The sequence below is a fragment of the Argentina silus genome, assembly GCF_951799395.1.
Source record: "Argentina silus genome assembly, chromosome: 4".
Classification (NCBI taxonomy): domain Eukaryota; kingdom Metazoa; phylum Chordata; class Actinopteri; order Argentiniformes; family Argentinidae; genus Argentina; species Argentina silus.
In genome coordinates, this window is record NC_139658.1 from 12,551,712 (window position 1) to 12,573,190 (window position 21,479).

The 21,479-nt window shown below is 45.6% G+C and overlaps 1 protein-coding gene across 1 annotated transcript; it reads right to left on the reverse strand.

Moving 5' to 3' along the window:
* Positions 1 to 810: 810 nt before the first annotated feature.
* mtmr14 (myotubularin related protein 14) lies at positions 811 to 21,267 on the reverse strand. The gene is made up of 19 exons (XM_083667814.1): positions 20,437 to 21,267; positions 19,706 to 19,854; positions 17,726 to 17,834; positions 15,175 to 15,250; positions 13,583 to 13,643; positions 13,229 to 13,351; positions 12,797 to 12,870; positions 12,058 to 12,128; positions 11,836 to 11,910; positions 11,237 to 11,303; positions 10,131 to 10,216; positions 9,464 to 9,540; positions 8,542 to 8,578; positions 8,082 to 8,152; positions 7,701 to 7,759; positions 6,752 to 6,884; positions 6,043 to 6,219; positions 3,671 to 3,853; positions 811 to 1,853 (listed from the first exon to the last, which is right to left on the reverse strand). Exons 1-19 carry the CDS (start codon positions 20,575 to 20,577, stop codon positions 1,673 to 1,675), a joined length of 1,950 nt encoding a protein of 649 aa, XP_083523940.1. The 5' UTR covers positions 20,578 to 21,267; the 3' UTR covers positions 811 to 1,672.
* Between the last annotated feature and the right edge of the window lie 212 nt (positions 21,268 to 21,479).

Consider the following 21,479-nt stretch of genomic DNA (forward strand, 5'->3'; position numbering starts at 1 on the left):
CTAAATGCTTTAAAGTGTAGCTAGCTAGCTAGACGTTGTTTCATTGTAGTAGATTTCCAAGAGAAATAAAAAAAAAAATAACTCAAGCTCTTAAACTGTATAAGAAACAGAAATTACAGAAAAGGAGGAAATCTCTTCCACTGTTACCATGTGATAAAGGCACAACAAAAGGTCCTGAGGTATAGCAGCCATCAAAACCGTTTTGGCGTCACAAACAAGCAAAAACAAAACCCCAAGTGCTGCTTTTACACAAAACTCTCTCGACGTAACAACACAAAACGCACAAAACCGCAGACGCACCCGGCCGGCACGGTCCTTAAAATCGGAAAGGCCAGCTTCTGATCTCAAAGAGGAACGGCTTTGTGAGATAGTGGGAATCGAGGATCACTGCTCAGTGGTAGTAATCCAGACGGGTCCAAGTTCACAGGCTTGTGCAGCACTGACGAGCTTTGATAAGGCCGTTAAGTCACAGAGAGGATACTCATGTTCAGCAATAACAAAGACCAATGCTGCTTTGAGCTATCGTTGTGTCGTACAAATGAGAGCGGATGACAGATGAGGTGGCTGAATGAACAGTGGGTCAAGACCTAGACTGTGGAAGGGAAACTTTAAACTCTTCACCTTGGCACACCCCAGTAATACTCTTCATACCTCGTAGCCCGAAGCCAAGGTAATAATTATCGAGGGTGGAAGACCGGAGACAATGCAAAACGTAGCCAATTTGAGTCAATAAAACAGTGACTGATCAAACAAGCAAGATTGATTAAAAACCAATTTAATCTGCACTACCTTCTGGAGACTATTAGGGTGTTTAAAAGATATTTGTTTTAATTAAATGCTACAAACTTCAGATACAACTACTTGGATATTTCACCGATCTGTATCGAATTAGGTTCTATAAAAGAAAGTCAAGAGTAGCATGTCACATCTATTGCCCTGACACATTGCTAGGGCTGTAGTTATGACAACCACATCACCCACTACAATTACGGTTTAATGCTTCTGCTTGGTTCAGCCCCCAATAGCAGCTTTGAGGTTTTCGGTCACCACAAAAAAAAAAAATAGTATTCTACGTTTAGGATGATCGGCACATTGAATCCCTAAGAAAACATTTAAAAACAGAAGAAGAAGAACGTAATGCTCGTAACAGGTGACTCAGACCCTGCTGTGTACTCTAACCCTTCAGTAAACGACACCAGTTTTGTTCTCAACCACACGCATTTTAAGTATAACGGCCCAAGTGAGCCAGCTGTCCCTTTTTTGATACTGTGGCTGACTCCATTATCCATCCTAACCACTCCCTGAATTTGACAAACATGTGCAAAAAAAAAAAAAAAAAGAGAAACAAAAGTCCATCGAGAAAGTTGGAACTGCACAATAGAAAAAGGAAAAGAAATCCAGGGCATGCGATGTTTGATATCTAAAAGAAAAATAAAAATCATTAAAAAAAATAAAATTAAAAATAAAATTAAAGGATGCTTTCAGCCCCTGGATAGAGTAGACAAGTTTGGCACTTTTCTTTATTCAAGTCCAGACATGATGTGGCTCTCTCCACTGAGATGACTGCAATTCACCATGGATTAGCGATGGGGCTGAGGTGGGTGGGAGGTGGAGGGAGTCAAGAGGTCAGATTGGGAGAAGGGGGGAGGTCAGGGCTGGAGTGGCTGCGTTGTCAGACGATGGCGTTGGTTCCCCGGAGGCCCACGCCACGGGCAAACTGCTCCAGGAGGCCTGAGATGGCGCCAGAGGGGCTGGGGGCGCTGGACTTGAGGCCCACAGTGGAGCTGTAGGCCGCCAGGAACACCTCCCTCACCGCCTCCAGGCGAGACTGACGCTCGGAGTGAGACGGGCACCTGGGAGAATACGGAGAGAGAGAGAGAGAGAGAGGGAGTTGAGGAACAGGGGATAAGGAGGAGGAGAGGAGAGATAAAAGGGACGGGGAGGAAAGTGAGGATAAGAGAAAGAGAGAGAGCAAAAAAAAGAAAAAGAGAAACAAAGAGAGATGATAGAAGAGGGGAGGAGGAAAAAGAGGAGAGGGGAGATCGATAGAGAGAAGAGTGGTTTACAGAAAGACAGAAAGAAAGGCAGGCATGAGGAAAATAAGTGGATGTAGGAGAGGAGAGGAAAGCCTGTGAGGAAGAGAGACAAAACGAATGAAGAGAGAAGAGAGGTCCCATCCTTTAGTCAGGAAAGTGCCGCTGAGAGACGGTCACAATGTACTAATAAATTAACAATCACACTCTGCAGGCGGTCAGCTCTTTCTCTCCTCTCCTCCCCCACTCCCTCCCTCCAAATAAAGATAGATAGATGGTATTTGCCCAAGCCGGCTGGGAATGTTGTTCTCGGGACACAGTCAATTTGGCAGCCAGATCAAGCAGAAATGGAAATTTGTCCCCCACTGGGGAGATAGAGAGAAGGAGTCAGAGTGAAAGACGGGTAGTAAATGAACCTCCCTTCCTCCCCTCTTTCAGTTCTATGTATCCCTCCGGTAAACTGAAGACACAGAATGATGCATCACATTTCTAGTTCCCTGCTGTGAGAAGTTGTATATACAGAACATTACAGAGGTGTTCATAAAAATGCAATCACCTCACCCAGATAGTACAGTTCTCTCTCTCTCTCTCTCTTCTGGAACACAGAATTCACTTCACCTCCCATAGACTTTTCTGACAACTGCCTTGTTGGGACTGCTCAACCCTGGCCGGTCTGGAACCAGGGGAGGCTGGAGGTGGAAATCAGAGGACGGGCTCATTGTGAGGCATGGAACGGAATGGGGAACGTTATCAAACACGTGTGACGAGCTCCATCCTCCGATTTCCACCTCCACCAGCCTCCCCTATCTGGAAAACAGAATTCAGTGGGCCTTCACTTTCTTGCTGCTCTCAAGCAGCGGTGTACGACTCCGCAGGCCTTTCTGAAGTCTACCCCGACTCCAACTCCCTTTTCAAAGTCGAGAGCCCACATTTTTAGGGTCGCCTACCCCACCACTAGTCGAGAATCGGGAGGCTGGGGGTCTTCTTCCCTCGGATATTGCACTTGAGACCATGCACCCAAAGACACTCATTTTGTACAAAGTACTTGTCAAGCGCTTGCTTCACTTGTTTTTGCAAAGCCAGGGTGGTGTAAACATGTCTCTTTGTTTCACCAGACGATTTACAACACCGGGCAAACACTCACCGCTGCAGTTCAGCTCACGCTGCCATGTCTCCACTGTACTTCAGCAATGAACCATATCATCCTTTATTGTGGTATTTTCTAAAGTAACACTGAGAATAAGAAAATGTTGATATTGTCCGACCCTATTGCACACGCGCGCGCACACACACATTCATTATATCACACACACATTCATTATATCACACTCCCAAGTCATTATATCACACTCCCAAGTCATTATATCAATGCGGTCAGATCGGCACGCACACGTACACTATGGAACCGCACACACACACACACACACACACACACACACACAGTAAGTGGTAGCCAGGCCGACGGGAGGCCTCAGCCCCCCCACTGAGCCCTGTACCTCTGCCTTTATCACGCAGGAGTTTGGAGAGAGAGGGGGGGGGGGGGGGTGAGAGACAGAGAGAGAGAGAGAAAGAGAGAGAAAGAGAGAGAAAGAGAGAGGGAGGGGAGGGAGAGGTAGAGGGGCGGGTGTATGACTCACATGCGGCCGCTGGGCCCCTCATCCTGGAAGCTGAAGGGGAGGGGCGATTCGGCGGCGGCGGCGGCGGGGAGGAGGTACTGGCCGTGGCCGTGGTCGTGGATGCTCCCACTCCCCGACACGATCTGCCAGCTGCCGTACTCCGTGGAGAGGGAGGAGCCCGAGCGGGCGTACTCTGCCGCCAACCTGAGAGACGGAGAGATAGAAGGAGAGAGAGAACGAGAGAGGTATGGGGAGGGAGGGGGGTAGAGAGTGGGGGAGGGGACGAGACGGGGAGGGGGAGGTAGATAGAGAGAGAGAGAGAGAGAGAGAGAGAGGGTGTAGAGAGTGGGGGGAAAAGATGGAGAGGGGGAGGTAGAGAGAGAGGTGGGGTAGAGAGTGGGGGGGGGGGGGGGGGGAGAGATAGGTAGAGAGGGGAAGGGAAGGGGGGGGGCACATTTGTGGGTAATAAAGAGAGAGAAGTGAGGGGCCCCAGAGGGAGAATGTTAGAAGCAGAGAAAGTGAGAGAGGGAGAGAAAAGAGAGGGGGGAAAGGAGGACAGCAAAAATGTAGAGGAAGAGAAAAAGGAGGGATATAAAAAGTGGGAGAGAAAGAAAGAGAGAGGATGAGCGAGTACAGAGAGAGGGGGTCCGGGGGGGGGGGGTCATGGGGGAAAGTCAAGCAGGTCACGCCTGCGTCGTCTAGGCAACCGGGCAGTGAGGTCAGTGGGAGGGCTTCGCGGCTCAGGGTCACGATGATGACCAGCCAATGGGCTTCGAACACCAGCTCATTGGTCAACACAGACTATTGACAGAAACATTGTACCTGCTGTCACACACACACACACACACATTTTACATTTTCATGCAAATTGAGGACAAACTAGGAACTTGGGAGTGGAGCAGGTCTTCTACCATGGGCCGGTGAGACACACGGGCACGCACAAAACACAAGTGCACACACACACACACAGTACGCATTCAGTGCTCCCCTCCACAAAGTGGAATTACTTAGTAGCCCCATGCAAGAGCAACTTCCCTTTACCCTGCTGTGAGTGGCAATCCACACACACCCACACACACACAAACACACACCTAGTTACAACATATGCAACTACAACTAGTGTCACCCAAACAACATTCAACAAACATTTCGCCACACTTACGCAGCTGCTGGTCTGAGCAGGCCCATTAGTGTGAAGTATGCGTGTGTGTGTGTGTGTGTGTGTGTGTGTGTGTGTGTGTGTGTGTGTGTGTGTGTGTGTGTGTCTAAGCACTCGTGGCATGAGACAAACAGCCTGGCTTTCTCTCTCTCTCCCAGTAGTCAATCCAGACATTTCATCTGATTGCACAACATGCCATTGGTTGACCTCCTCCAGAATGATACATATGCAGCATGGACACACAGATCCACTATGTCTAGTAGGCACAACAATGCAGATGGACAGACAAGAGGAGATGGTAGAGGGACAGACAAGAGGAGATGGTAGAGGGACAGACAAGAGGAGATGGTAGAGGGACAGACAAGAGGAGATGGTAGAGGGACAGACAAGAGGAGATGGTAGGGGGACAGACAAGAGGAGATGGTAGAGGGACAGACAAGAGGAGATGGTAGAGGGACAGACAAGAGGAGATGGTAGAGGGACAGACAAGAGGAGATGGTAGAGGGACAGACAAGAGGAGATGGTAGAGGGACAGACAAGAGGAGATGGTAGAGGGACAGACAAGAGGAGATGGTAGAGGGACAGACAAGAGGAGATGGTAGAGGGACAGACAAGAGGAGATGGTAGAGGGACAGACAAGAGGAGATGGTAGGGGGACAGACAAGAGGAGATGGTAGAGGGACAGACAAGAGGAGATGGTAGAGGGACAGACAAGAGGAGATGGTAGGGGGACAGACAAGAGGAGATGGTAGAGGGACAGACAAGAGGAGATGGTAGAGGGACAGACAAGAGGAGATGGTAGGGGGACAGACAAGAGGAGATGGTAGGGGGACAGACAAGAGGAGATGGTAGAGGGACAGACAAGAGGAGATGGTAGAGGGACAGACAAGAGGAGATGGTAGAGGGACAGACAAGAGGAGATGGTAGAGGGACAGACAAGAGGAGATGGTAGGGGGACAGACAAGAGGAGATGGTAGGGGGACAGACAAGAGGAGATGGTAGGGGGACAGACAAGAGGAGATGGTAGGGGGACAGACAAGAGGAGATGGTAGAGGGACAGACAAGAGGAAGAAGACCGGCCATATCAATCTCACTGACCAGCCGGCCGACAGACAGACAGACAGACAGACAGAAGGCCGACAGACAGACAAGACAGACAGACAGAAAACTTGGTTTCCCTCCTCACAGGTCATGTTTCAATGAGTGGAAGAAAGCGTGGAAACTGACGGCTCACCTCCTCCCAGGAACAGCCAACGGGCTGCTGCCAGTGCGTGTGAAGCCCTGCTCTGACTGGTTGGAGGAGGAGGAGCTGGAGGACTTGCCCTCACTGAGGGGGTGGTACAGCCTCTCATCCAGAGGGGTGGGCTTGTTCCACAGCACCGTCTGGGGGGACGAGGTGTGCCCCTTCCTCCTGGGGGGAAAAGCACCACAGTCCATCAGATCAGTCCATCAGATCCTTCACTACCAATCTTCCGCCGTAGAGTGAAGACCCATCTCTTCAGGCTTATCTCTTCTTAATGGTCCCTCCTAAAGACCTCTTCACCCCCACTACCCCCCCCCCCCCTGTACTAACCCTAAAGACCTCTTCACCCCCACTACCCCCCTGTACAAGTTTCTCTCCTGTTAATAATAATAAATAAAAATGTAAACTTTTCTTCTTCTACCATTGTGACTGCCTATGGCCCCTGGTCTGAGCATTGATTACTTCATCTTATGATGACTGTTGGATAGATGATTCACTTACTTAAACAAATGTATTGGTTGTAAGTCGCTTTGAATAAAAGGCGTCTGCTAAATGCCATAAATAGCATTCAAATAACACTTCAGTAACATTCAAATATGACCCTCCCCACCACCACCCCACCCCCAAAGACAATGTCGAACAGTGTAACAGCCTTTGGCTCTAAGGTAGCCAGAGTCAATAAACAAAAACCAGGACTCACCAGCTGGAGGCCAGGGGCTGGTTGGAGAACAAGTCCACGGCATCGTTGGTGAGGCTGGAGGCTCCGCCTGCGTCCTCCGTGATCAGGGAGAAGTCACTGCTCAGACTGGTCACGCTGCCCCTGTCCCTGGACTCTGTACCAATCACACGCCAGAGATGGGTAAGAGGACAGGCCCTTTCACCAATGAAGTCCCCTCAGAGGACACACAGGTGAGAAGGATTTTTCCCAAACGTTGACTTATGCTCCAGTCACTAGATTGCTAGCTGGTTGAGAAAACTAGCTTACAGAGCCAGCCGAGTCACTTCATTTGTTTAAAACGGAGAGATGCAGGGACACCCGCTACAGGGGTTCTAACAAGTTAACATAATTGTACATTTCTGGGATGAGGAGAAAGTTTTGAAAGATCTGGCGAATTGCAGCATTTCTCGAGCAACAATGCTATCGTGTCGCTATCTATCGTGTCGAGGGTACAGGACATGAAAGAGCGTCATAGTTACATCAGTAGTGCACAGCGGGAGCTGTCAAAAAACCGCCTTCAAACTCGTCTTCAGAACTTACGATTGAGCACAATGTATGTCACCCGCTCCAACTGCATAATGTACCTTATAATCACGTCCCAGAGTTTTTCTGACCATGTGATTATTTTTTGTGTGTGTGTGGGGGTGGGGGGGGGGTACCTTTATGTGGCACAAAGGCAACATTGCTGAAACAGTGCTGGATACCAGGAAAGACATAAGGCCATAAACCATCATTATGACCTACATTACGTTTGTCATCATTATTTCTCACTCTCCTGATAATTAGTAGCTAGGCTTGATACGGCGAGGTTGCAGCAGATTTTCATTGGCTTTCATGTCCAGTAGAGTAGGTGCTGTCGTGTGTGTGTGTGTGTGTGTGTGTGTGTGTGTGTGGTCATGAGTGTAGCGAAAGTCATGCGCAGCTAACTTACTCAACTGGCAGAGATCATCCACTGTGAAATCAGTGTCTTTGAACTGGGAGTTTTTCCTTCTGTGAAAACAGGGGAGAAAAAAGGGATGATGAAATAATATACATAGCAGAGAGAGAGAGAGAGAGAGAGAGAGATCAAAGAACTCAGGAAAAAACAAAAAACATTGACTAGTTGGAATCCAACTGTGAGCAGTGTTATTTCCCTGAGTGAATCTAAGCATGAAACATTTAAAAAGAGTGATTTAAGGGGACAACGACGCCGCAAGTGTACAGCCTGCATGAAAACACTTTTTTTGTAACGTTTTATCTATTTATTAAATGTATTCATTTGGACATGTCCATTAACTCAGCACTCTGCAGACACACAGACAAACACACTCACCTCTGTTTCTTCATGGCAGAGAACTTCTCTGAAACAATGTGCTTCAAAAAATTGAAGCAAAAAAAGAAAATCTGCACAGGGATAAAAGAATAATGCCAATTTTAGAGAATTGTAACAAAACATTACATGACAAAATGCTGCCCCCTAGTTTTTGGAAACAGTTGTCTAAACACTTTGGGTTGTGCTTGGGTGGAGAACGGGAGCATAATGCATCGCTCTACATTATTTACAGTCCATTCATATCACAGCTGGCGCTGTCCAAATTATAAAACATCTTGGAAAAAAATGGCTTACAAAAATATGTAATGGCTGGTGATATACTGCAAGTGTTTGGAGGGCAAAAACGTGTATTATCAACCAAATGGAAAAAATACATTGAAAAATACATAAAAGACATTAATAATAAAATAATAATAATAATAATAATAACAATAATAAATTGTGTTGGAGTGACACTGACCTCCTCTCCTTTGGTGAGACGATCAGGCAGCATGTGACTTAGGAAGGGACACAGAGACGAGATTAGAGCATTGACAGCTTTGCTCATACAATGCTATACATAATATAGTTGATATACATCAACACATATGCAGTGGTATCATAAGCTGTTATTCAAAGAGTACACAGCCTAATACGGAGGGCGCGCGGGGGGGGGGGGGGGGGGGGGGTATTTGGGCATTAAAGGTATGTTGCAGTAAACTACATTCATCCAATTGCCCCATAGACATCCGATGATCTATTACCTCAGGCTTAACTTGCTTACACCAATAAAAGCAAAATTATCACAATCTCCGAGGGGGGTTAAAGCAGAGTTTGCAGTAAATCAATACATTACAGTGTATCATAACCCTGATAGTGATGTAAAAAAAGTAAAATTAGGATTGATTTTATTTAAGGATGGAGGTCAGTGTGAGAGAATTGTTAAGGGCCCAATCCCTCTCCCCTCTCCCCTGGCTATAATCCCAGGTGTTTGGCCGGGATTTGAGAGGAATAATTACTGGGGCTTTCTGGCGGGGGCGTTTTTTTTTTTTCCTACACTCCGTTTGATGAGTTAAACTTGGAGATACACACAGTGGTAATTATGAAGGAGGTCTCCAGAGATAAGAAGAGAGGGAGGAGGGAGGGAGGGAGGGAGGGAGGGAGGGGGAGGGAGAGAGAGAGAGAGAGAGAGGAGACGTGGTACTTCACTTGGCTCGGCCCCCTCTCCCTCTCTATTTCATTAACGATCCCTACTCAATTATACATCTTAGACAAACATCATACGTCTGGCTGCGTTGCCAGTTGGCAGTGTGGGGGCGCCCGTTGTGAACGCACCCCCTGAAGTATTTATTGGGCATAATCTGCTGTGAGTTGTGGTTTAGGAGCGAGTCATGAATTATTACCCAAAGAGGAACCAGTCGTAGGCGATGGTCAGATAGAGGATCTCAGCTGGCTCCAGACTGGCATGTACCGCTCCGTCCTATTAAAAATACATGGGGGGGAAAAAAGAGACATCACATTTATTAAAATAAATAAATAAATAAATAAATAAATGTGGGAATCACTCAAGAGGCGTCACACGGAGCGGCATCTGCATGCGCCACGTTCCCGAGTCCTCAAATACACGCTCCGTGATTTTCTCCCATGTAACATTTGTCATTCCGTTTGAAACGTATCCCTGCCTGAGCGATGCAGAATGGCAAAAAACGTCAAAGCCGCGAGTACGGACCAAAATAAATAAATAAATAAATAAAAAGATCCCTCGTGATTTAGCATATCTATAGGGCAAACTTGATATTCTATTCTGAAAACGCAGACCTTTGAAGATCGAATCTGAGTAATTAAGCGGCGTGGGTGGAATCTTAATTTCGTTTGCGTGGAAAAGAGATAAATGAAGGGCCGTTGAGGTCAGAACAGATGAATTCATCGTGGGGATTCCAAAATTCAGTTATGAGTGCCTTTTGTAATTGCTAAATATATCAGGGGGGATGTGTGTGTGTGTGTGTGGGGGGGGGGGGATGGGGATAACCCTATGCTACAGGGGAAACATAAATGAGAAGAAACACTTACCGCCCACAGAGAGAGCCTTAGGAGGGAGACGAATAGAGGCGTCCGGTCCCAACCGGATATGCAGTGCACCAGGAGGCCGCTCTCATCTGCAGGCCGAACCACAACCAGGTATGAAACATACACTGCTGCTAAACACCACATCGGACAGATGGTTGGAAACGCATCTAAAGTATTTATCGGGTGTACTTTTTACTGTGAGTGATGACGGTTATGAGCGAGTCATGAATTATTACCCAGAGAGAACAGAACTGGGAGAGAACAGAACGGATCAAAAGAAATTAAGGTGCCCGCAAACAGCCGGCAGCGGTTGTTCTGCGTCTCCAGCTGTTCTGTGTCGGCTGGGTCTGTACAAGCACACGGCACCCGAGCGCACGTCGGAAAAACATTTTTGCACTCTGGTTTTGAATTCTATCCTTTTTTTCTGTCTTTTTTTTGTTTTGTTTTTGTTTTTATAGCTATACTTCTTCACAACATTGTGTCAAAAAACAGTAGCTGGGAACTAGCTATTTTGGCTCTGGCTTGTATTTGTTGCCATGGGAGACCAGGGACTTATTTTAGTTGCAGAACATCGGTCTTTTACAGAAAGTGTGAACAAGTTCGGACATTTCTACAGCTTTAACTCTGCAGGTTTAACGCCAGTTTTTTATCACTTTACCCGTTTGTGACAGGGCATTGGAATAGACTTGGATCTGAATTGATCCCGAGGCGCCCTGTGGCCTGCTGTCCGCCTGCCTGCTGTGTGGCTGGTGCTCTATCTGAAACAATGGGAGCAGTGGAACCTGAACGGTGCCCGGAGTCACTGTTGCTCCAATACCGCTTGCTGTTTTTGTGGCGGTGGGGGGGTACCTTTATGTGGCACAAAGGCAACATTGCTGAAACAGTGCTGGAAAAGTCCTCTGTGGCTCAGTTGGTAGAGCATGGCGCTAACAACGCTTAGGTTGTGGGTTTGATTCCCGCTGGGACCATATATACTGAAAAGTATGCGCTCACTGCAATGTAAGTCGCTTTGGATAAAAGCGTCAGCTAAATGGCATATATATATATCTATAAAAGGACATGGTGAAAAGCCAGTAGCGCGTAAAGTCACAAAAGAGCCAAGCGCTCACCGTCACTGTTGATGATGTGGAACAGCAGTTTCAGGTAGTTCTGGGTCTGCTGGACCAGGTCCCAAGACTGCAGAGACGACCACAGAGAAGAGAGAGAGACAGAGAATACATGGTGTTTTAAACACACACGTGTAACCTGGCTTATTACAGGGGAGAAAACATTGAGCACAATACAAACTGTCCATAAAAAGAAATTATATAACTTATCCCAGGGTTCTCCCCAGGAGTTTTCAACAGCGTGGCACTGGATTGTATTGTTATCAAAACCCAACTTTCGTTTATTCATGTAAAAAATTTTAACAACAATGTCGTTGGCGATCAAATTACTCTATCATTACTAAATATATAGTTTAATTTGCCTTTAAATGTTTACATAGTGGTGCTGCCAAGTCCACAGCGTGGCGCAGTGCCACTCTAACATTGTTTGGGGAGAATCCTGCATCCTATCTGGTACTAAATAACAAAAAACTAACAATTATAGTCTATAGAAGTGTGCACCAAGTGCAGTTCAGTGATCAACCTGCAGATGTCACTGTGAGACCAGTAATACGGACGGCAAATACAATTCCACATTTCACTGAAGGCCAGACGATCAGTACCTGGTATTCACTCCAGTCTATGTTCAAGTTCTTGGTAAAGCACGCGGGGATTGTCAAAGGGGCATCCACAAAATCCTGGAAAGGGAGACAACGAAGATGAAAGACAAGACGGTCGGTTTGGAGATGTAACGGTGTCATTCATTCTTTTGAATGGGGTTGAGAAGAATTCCTAAAAAAGAAAAAGAGGAGAATTCATACTGGTCTGCGATTGGAGGAACGTACCTGATTCCAGTTGAAGACGAGCCCCTCAGCGGTGTAGTCTCGATCTTTGTAGTCCTTGAAAAACTCACACCCTGAAAACAGCAAGAGGGGTGGACTGGTTGTTATAGCAACAAACAAAAACCAAAAAAACAACACAGCCATATATCAATAGTGGGCTGATGAGAAATACAAAGAAGTTAAATTCTTCTTAAAAGAAAGGTACAATCTGGATTTAGACATTTCGGAAATTTCTGAAGTTTCCCTTGATTATTGAAGAAAAAAAACTAATATTAGATGGTATATAAGCATAAAGGCTTATTCTTAATTATATTCTTACTGTTACAGTTACTGTGCTCCTCAGACTTGGAACGATCTCCAGGTTAGACTGAGGTTGGAGTGTTAGTAAGTCCTTGGTTAGGGACCAGCTCTTGTTTTGATTCATTATTGTGTGTATTTTGTATTTTACTCTGTTAGTCTATTCAAATGTGTTGTTTTCTAAATTCTATTCATACGTGGACAGGGCACACTCCCAAAAGAGACCTTGGTCTCAGTGTGTCTCCCCTGGATAAATAAAAGGTAAATAAATAAAAAATGTTATTGTTTAGCCTTTATTGAATACACTTATTGTGAGCCACTGTGGGGAACAGCATCTGGTGCAGATGTAAATGACCTGAACGTGTGACAATAGCGGTTTATGGATGACAGAGCGCGCGCGCGTGTGTGTGTGTGTGTGTGTGTGTGTGTGTGTGTGTGTGTGTACCTGGGTAAGGCACAGAGAGCAGGGTGAAGTCAGCATAGCGTTGGGCCTTATCCACCTTCTCAGACGAGGTGACACTGGAGAGACAGAAGAAGAGGGACGAACAACAACAGAATGAATGATGACGATATAGCTAGCAACGATACATTTGGCATGACCCATGACTGTCCATCAACACACAGTTGCTTAACCATTGTGCCCATTACGCAAGCACACACACACACACACACCCCCACACGCACACCCTCATGACCCAAATCACCAACACACACAGAGGTCTGCATCCAAACCGAGGACACACTTCGGACTCAAGTTTACTCAAGGCTACTAAAAAGGGCAATTAAATAAACAGAGGCAGCGGTGACCCGGACCAGCTTCCTCTTTGGTAGGGGGAAGGCGGGGTGAATACGTGACGAGTCCTGGCTAAGTGCTTACTTTAGGCCAAACTTGACCTTCTTGTTCTCCACCATAAGGTCACAGATGTAGCGTACGGAGAGGTAGCGCAGCAGCTTGATGTCCAGGCCCCGGACCTTGTCGAAGAGCTGGGAGTCCCCGTTCCTAGGAGAGCCACGAGAGAGAAGAAACGAGGTGACAAATGACAAAAAGGATTTTTAAAAAAAAGGTCACGCAAAGACTCGAGAAAAAAAAAAGGAGTGATTTTCATGTGAATCGTACGGTGATGGTCACCGGGTGATTTGTGCGCTAAGGATTGAACGATAGGCAGGTCTCAGATGGGTTTTGGTCGCGGGTACTTGCGCACAACAGGACCGGTCAAAGACGCTGTTTTACCTGGCTGCACTGTCGTCCTCTGGAACCTCCTGTGACTCTGCCCACGTGTCATCAGTACCCCCTGGACAGAGACAGCCAGCAAGAGGAATTGAGGAACATTACAAAGCCACAGAAAGCTCTGACACTGACACTGTAGAAGGAATGTTGTTAATTCAGCTAAAGATTAGAAATGCTGGTTATTGTGAATTATAAAGGAGGTCGTTATTGCCTAATTCCAAAGCGAATCTTGGCCCTATGCCCTAGGTGCTTGCGTGGGTTTGAATGATCAAGCTAATAACCATATCGTCGGGCTAGGGCAGGGGTCGGGAAAGGGTCGGGCTAGGGCAGGGGTCAGGCTAGGGCAGGGCTAGGAAAGGGGTTGGGCTAGGCAAAGGGTCGGGCTATGGCAGGGGTCGGGCTAGACCAGGGCCAGGACAGGGGCCAGGCTAGGCCAGGGGTCAGGCTAGACCTAGGCCAGGGGTTGGGCTAGGCCAGGGGTCGGGCTAGGGCTAGGCCAGGGGTCGGCAGCCTTGTGGATGTAACGTGTGCCGGTTTCTTATTTCTTCGACCATTCCGACAGCCCTGTGTGCCAGCTCCATTTTTACATTACAGTCTCGATGAATGCAATTGCAGTGCAAGCAATTTGGCCTAAATTATAACGCACTCTGATCACGCGCCAATTATGGCACAACATTGTCGTCCGCGAGAAGGCAGCAATATAAGTGGAGTTGCATTTACCTTCACAGCAAGAAAAATTGCTGCACTCTGCAGTGCAGTATCAAAAGCGTACACCCAACATGCTACAGCCCAGCTCCAACAATGGAAAGGGTAAAACTGTTTACATCAACAATATTCAATTCTAAGAGGTTATTATGGGCCGCTTTGCATGCTGCCAGGTTGTGGGACTTTACACAAGTAACCAGCGCTGCTGCTGCTGCTGCACAGACACAGCCTATCGATAAAGGCTAACCAACATCACGGCTGCAAGGTTAGTAGTCGGTCAGCCTCTGTAATACGTTAGTAATCAAAACAGCGAACTATCACACTTAGACACAAAGAAAATAACCTGCCAGTCAACAAAGGGATTCAGTGATGTAATCGTGTTGTTGATAAAGCGTGAAAAGAGATGCGCAATTTTCATGTTATTTCATGAAACAAACAAACAAACAAACTGAGACTGAAGACTGTCTGGAAAGTAGCGTTGTAGGTATTAGACACAGTGCTTTATATCAAACATTTCCAGGAATGAACTGTTTCAAATCTGAGGTGAACTCTCACTGCTGCGCTAGAAATGATCAAAGCGGGTTGTTCTTTTTGACTTCGAATCTCTTGATGTTTAAACCGAATCTGACTTGACTTTTGTGTGACAGCAATATCGATAGGTTGAGAGCCATGTAGGCAAATGGAGGGCTGTGGGTTGGTCTTTACCACATGACTGGGATAAAGCTATCAAACAACGGTTTTTGGAATGATTCAAGTTTTTTTTCCATTTCTTTTTTCTTTTTTGCTATAGGATCAATCGGCCTGCCACGCAACACCACCTCAGGCCGGGGGTTGCCGACGCCTGGGCTAGGGCTCAGAAGTCCGTCTGGAATGGAGTACGTCAGTCTCACCTGAGAAGATGTAGTTGTAACCTGTGCGTCCATACAGCTCCCCCCAGCCTGCCAGAGTGGACGACCGGCAAATATGCTGCAATTGAAAAGCACAACACAGATTAAGCACACAGTCTCTGCAGCTGGCTAACATACTCCTCCATGGAATAGTCTACACCAGGGGTGCCCAATACATCGATTACGATCGACCGCGAGAGTAGTGTGGGTCAATCGCGTGACATTAATTTATTAATTTATTTTTTACGACGGACATTTGTGCTTCAGCACGGTACGAGGCAATTGAGCCAGTGCGAGTGCGCCACTTGATTGACGTACAATGCGGCCAGTCTGAGATCGCTTCTCTTCTACGGGTCACGTGTCATATATATATATATATAGCATTTTTTAATGTAGGTAGATCATTTTGACCTGGTCATTTTGAAAGTAGCTCGCAAGCCGAAAAAGTGTGGGCACCCCTGGTCTACACAAACCATCAATAAACCGGTAAACCTCGTCTCTCATTGTTGCTTCTCCTAATTTTGCTCGGAAGGCAAAAGCAATTTAAAATCACCCAAAAATACTGCACTGTTGACTTTAGAAATAATATATATCACTGTCGATCAATCTTAAATATACTAGCAATATACTGTGTAAGTGCTAGCTAAGTAATGGGACAGCGAAGCATTGTTTTCTTCTTTTGGCTCTATACACCAAAGGTTTGGATTTGAAATCAATCAATTACTATGAGGTTAAAGCATAAGATTCTCAGCTTTTATTTTATGGTGTACATATTGTTTTCCGCCATTTAGAATTGACAACACTTTTTATACATGTGGCACCAAAAGGAATGAGACAATTGGCTTGGCAAGTGTGTGTGGTTCATCCAGTGTGTTCCGTCACATCAATTACGCAAGCATGAGAGAGAGCTGTCAATGTCTAATATTGACTTTAGGCTTTGTGCTTCCCTTTGGAGTTTGCTATTGGTGTCTGTCAACATGAGGACCAAGGGGACGTCAATGAAAATCAAGGAAGCCATCGTGAGGGTGAAATATGAGAGAAAATCAATCAAAAAAACACAGCCAAAACCTTGGACTTACCAAAATCAACAGTTTGGAACATCATTAAAAAGAAAGACAGCACTGGTGAGCTCAGCAATCGCAAACAGGCTTGTAGGCCAAGGAAGACTTCCACAGTGGAGAAGAATCTTCACCATAATTAACAACCCCTTAAACAACTGTCCCACAGATCAGGAACACTCTCCAGGAGGTAGGCATGGATGTGTCAGAGACTACCATCCGCAGAATACATCACCAGCTATAGAGGCTTCACTGCAAGGTGCAAACCACTAGTTATCCTCAAAAAGGATGCTCAGGTTACAGTTCCCTAAAAAGTACCTTAAAAACCATGCAGAAGTCCGGAAAAAAGTCTTGTGGACAGATAAGATGAATCTTATCATGTGCCAGTGATTGCAGAAGGAAAGTTTGGAGAAAAAATGATCTTTCAAAGATTTACATCATCATGTTATGGTTTGGGCATGTATAGCTGCCACTAGAACTGGCTACCTTGTCTTAATTGATGATGTAACTGGTGGTGGCAGCAGCAGAATGTATTCTGAAGAGTACAGAAACATTGTGTCGACTCGAGTACAATGCTTCCAAATTCATTGGATGGTGCTTCAGTACAGTAACACAATGCCCCCAAACATACTGCCATAGCAGCAACAGAGTTTTTTCAAGGTCAAAAAATGTCAAAAGGTTCTTGACTGGCCAAGTCAATCTTCAGATTTAAATCCAAATGAACATGGCCTGGGGTGGCCCAGTGGTCTAGCACCATGGCCTACAGTGCACACACATGTTCATGTTGGCATGGGTTTGAATCCAGCCCATGCCCTGCTGACATACCCTCTCCTCCTTACTTTCTCAGCTGTATCTATTCAATAAAAAATGAAGAAAAAAATGAGAGTGGGACTCCACTCAAGGAGCTATACAAATAACCTTTAAATCCAATTGAACATCAGGAAATGAAATGCATAAGATTTTAGGCAACAATACCTAAAAACTACAACAACAACTGCAGACCAGGCCTGACAGAGCATCACCAGAAAAGATACCCAGCGTCTGGTGGGGTCAATGGGTCGCAGACTTCAGGCAGTTATTGCATGCAAATGATTGTTGACAAAATACTAAACATTTAGTAGTGCTTAATTTTGACATTATATTAATCTGTCCCATTACTTGGTGCCCTGAAATAGCCCCCCTATGTATAAAAAGGGTTTCTAAAATCAAAGCTGACTTCTATACTTTAACGTCATAGTTATTATTTGATTTCAAATCCAACCTTTTAGAGCATAGAGCCAAAAGAAGAAAGAAAAAATGCTTCACTGTCCAATTATTTACACGGGGCACTCTCTCTTCAGATAGTTAGATATTTTAATAAAAATAAGCAGATTTACAGTAGGTAGAAGGATACATTTTAGATAGTATATCATGGAACATATATCTTTAAATATAACTTTGAAAAACAAATTTGATCTGAAAACAATGTGGATAGACACAAGGAGGAGCTGACTTACTTTGCCGTTGTAGAGGATGACGGGGCAGACAAACCTCCCTCTACAGCGAGCCATCTTACTGCGGTTCACCAGGTCTTGCAGCTTAGTGATCTGGACTGTGCTCTCAAACCTGCAGACAGGGCACAATACATCAATACACAGCATATACTGTATATAGCAATTCAGTACTACAATATAGTGCTGATGTTTACATGTGGATTCTTGACTTGTAGAAGGCTATAATGCTATTTTGTCTAGGTCTCATGAAAAGGAGATTTTACTCAAAGAGACTAGTCTAAACCTGGTAAAATAGTACATATAATTAATATAATCCTTTAACATCTATTACAGGACTCATTTCAAAAGAAGGTACCTCAGAATCAGAAGAAGACTTTTCAGCACTATCTAGCTTCATAACACTGGTTGTGTCATGTTATGTAGAATACCATGCTCAATGTGACCATGCTCAGTATTTCTATTACATACAATATGATCTTCACCGCAAGACATTGACACTGAAACTGAAGGCGTCTCTTGACCTTAGGCAATGCGCACTCTAACTTCTAGTGTAAATAATGTATTGATTCTGGTGACAGATTTGCACGGAAGTCTGATGTACCCACATCTGAGGTTAAGATCGTTCTGCCCTGAACACATACATAAAGGCAGGATACAAACCAACCCAAGAAACACTCCACAAAACACATAAGACCACTGTATGTGGAGTAAGCCTCGACTCAAACACTGCAAAGCTTTTAACCCATTTAACATGGGCTCCATTTTAACATCAACACTAAAGCCATTTCAGGAGAGAACATGTAGCCTAAAACCCTCTATTTAGTGTCAATCAACAACACAAACAATGCCACATAATAGCATTCACTTGTGTGTTTACTTGCTCTAGATAGCCCCAGTTGGCAAAACACTGATGTTTTTATGAATAATTGAGAGGCTGTTTTCCCAACTTATGAATTTGCGTAGAGGGTAACCTCTTTGAGACCAAAAGCCTGGTAAAATCCTTTGCAGAAAATAGATACAAAGGGGTGGAAACCCCTTTAAAATGAGTGACGCTTTACCACACGTCAAACCAATGAAATACCCAACTCCTTCATCGACTAGATTTTGTGTATAAACCACACTTCTGGCAAAATATAATTCAGTTCTTCCTTCACGTTTTCTTCAATTCAGTCAGGAAACTCATGTTGGTTCAACCATTTATTTAATGAGAACGGTAGTACATTTAAGCGTGGCGTAATTGGATGGCTCCGCTTTGTATAGCTCCTTGCCTGGAGTTTAAACGGCCATAACATGCAAATAACAATATGGCAGGGAGCCCATCAAACCCCCTGTAGGTAGGCTAAATACAGAGCGACCAAGCGGGTGGAGGCGTTGGGTGAGACCACACAAAACTTACTCGCATAGCCAGTACGATCATGTAACACTTATTTTTGTTTAGCTGCTTTTAAGCCTCGTCCCTTGAGCATGTTATAGATGTTTTTTGCATATGTGTGAACCAGCTGTCCTGGCACCTGACAGACAGCTGCACAGTTCGACTTAAAGTGCCCTGTCTGACAAGAGGCATGAGAACAACGTGATTTGGAGGTATGGCTACGCAAGACGACGTGGAGGGCAACTGCTGGGCAAAACCCAAATCTGGAAATGCAATGCCAGGAAGACAAAAAAAAGTCTTTATGGAGTTTTTGCTCATAGGTCAAAAATGCATGCTCTATTTCCAAACATTCAAAATCAGTATATATTCAAACCCAAATGTGACCTCATTTTGATATGACAAACCAGCACTATACTGTCCTTGTATGAACCCTCAACTGTCATGAAGATGTGGACAAAACATGTGTGTGCGTGCGTGCGTGTGTGTGTGTAACCGCTGGTTTCAGCACCATAACAAGTGTGGACTATAGCAGGGTACAGATAAAGAACAGCGCAATCGGTAACCAAGTGGAATGGACTTTGTATCAGTGATGAACTTGTTGGCCATGGTACCTTTCTTTATTGGGCTCCGTTGATTCGTACTCCAGGAATACAATCTGCCTGGGGTAGTGGCCACACACCTCTCCATTGGTGTTGTGGATGACACTGTACTTGTAGTCTCGACCGAAGAGCTCCAAGCAACGCTTCTCTATCACCTCCATCTGAGAACAACACAGAAGTGGTTGATATCAGACCGTTTTTTTCAAGAAACACATTGTCACATTTTACCAAACAGAGAGAGAGAGAGAAAAAAACAAAGTTACTAAATCAAGAGAAGTTAGCATGGGTCGAGACATACAGCTGGAATTTCCTTCCCCCCTGTGATTTCTTTCCACGTTGTGGAGGTGACAGTCATGAGACACTAAGTGCTTTAAAATCCCAGCGGACGACAATCCGTGTGTGGCTCTGCTCATAAGAGCGCAGCGCCAGCAACAGTTAGACTCGGGGGTTCGATTCCCGCTGGGACCAAGAAAAACATTCATGTATTAAATGTACTGAAAGTCGCTTTTGAAGGTGTTGCCTATATGTGTTACATCGCATTAGGGTGCGAGGTGCATAGTTAGGAGTTGGTATGAAAAAGCATTGACTAAATTCAAGTTATACAAGTTCCTTCACAAGGGGTTGTAAGCAGGTTGTTGTTGTTTACTTGAAGAGCGCGTAACTGTAAGCGACGTTTGGCGGATGGTAAACAAAAACAAGTTAAACATGACGACAGACATGGATGAAATACGGCCAACACTTACCCGAGGTGTGACTTCCTTTGCTCTGTACTGGGTCTTCGAAAACAAATCTATCAAATCCGCTATTTCCTCGCTCTTTCTGCCCGACAACGTTAACCCAGAGTCCGTGAGGCTACCGGACACGGAGGGGGATGCGGCCATCATTGCGCCGCGACCAACGATGGGCTCGATCCGAACTCGTCCTCCCTCAAACACCGCAGCACCTGCTTGGGAACAGGAAGACCCACCAGGCCATCCCCTCCCAGTCAGTTTCTTCCTGACTGCCCGCTTGAGGGGGCCGGAGCCGGGTATTCTTCCCGAATTCAGGGCACCGGCGGGCTGATACCCTCTACAAACAAGGGTGCGTCAGCTAGCCAGTAAGCTAGCCAACCCTTGCAGGCAAAGTTGGATACAATAAACGGCTGTAGCTTAGCTAAGTGGCTAGCTAGCTCTCTTAACTAGAATTTGGTTTGTTTGCTTCAGAACTATTCACGGCCGCAAATGAAATCGACAACAGATTAGCAACGTGTTGCGGAAACACTGAGTGCAGACAATCCTACAGCTGACTGTTTGTAGTCCTCGCCCACATCACTCGTACGTTTTGTGCTGCACCATTTGTTGACAGAGGTGTACACCGAGTTCCAACCCATCAACTCCGGGCGCTCGACTCAGGAAATCTCGGGGACTCCTGGCCTAGCCACGTTTCCCCAATGTCACGTCTTCATTTCCTCTCCGTTCCGTCGGTGGCGAGAATAAAGATGATCGTTTCCAAATAATGAAATCCTGTCGCTGAAGAAACTCACAAGAGTATTCGTATCTCTCGATCAAAGTCAAACGAGTGTGAAAGTGTTGCAATCCGCGTACTGTCTCTGGGAACAAGTGGTAAACAGGAAGTCGATCCTAGCACGTGATAGCGTCGTCCCCTGTCATGTCAGCAAACCACTTCCTAACATGACGTCATGCTGTCAATTAACACCCTAGACATTTAGCAGCTAATTATCAATTCAAGTGGCACCTTCTTACATGAACGGTAGAGATTCCCAATTAAGGCTGAACATGATTTGACT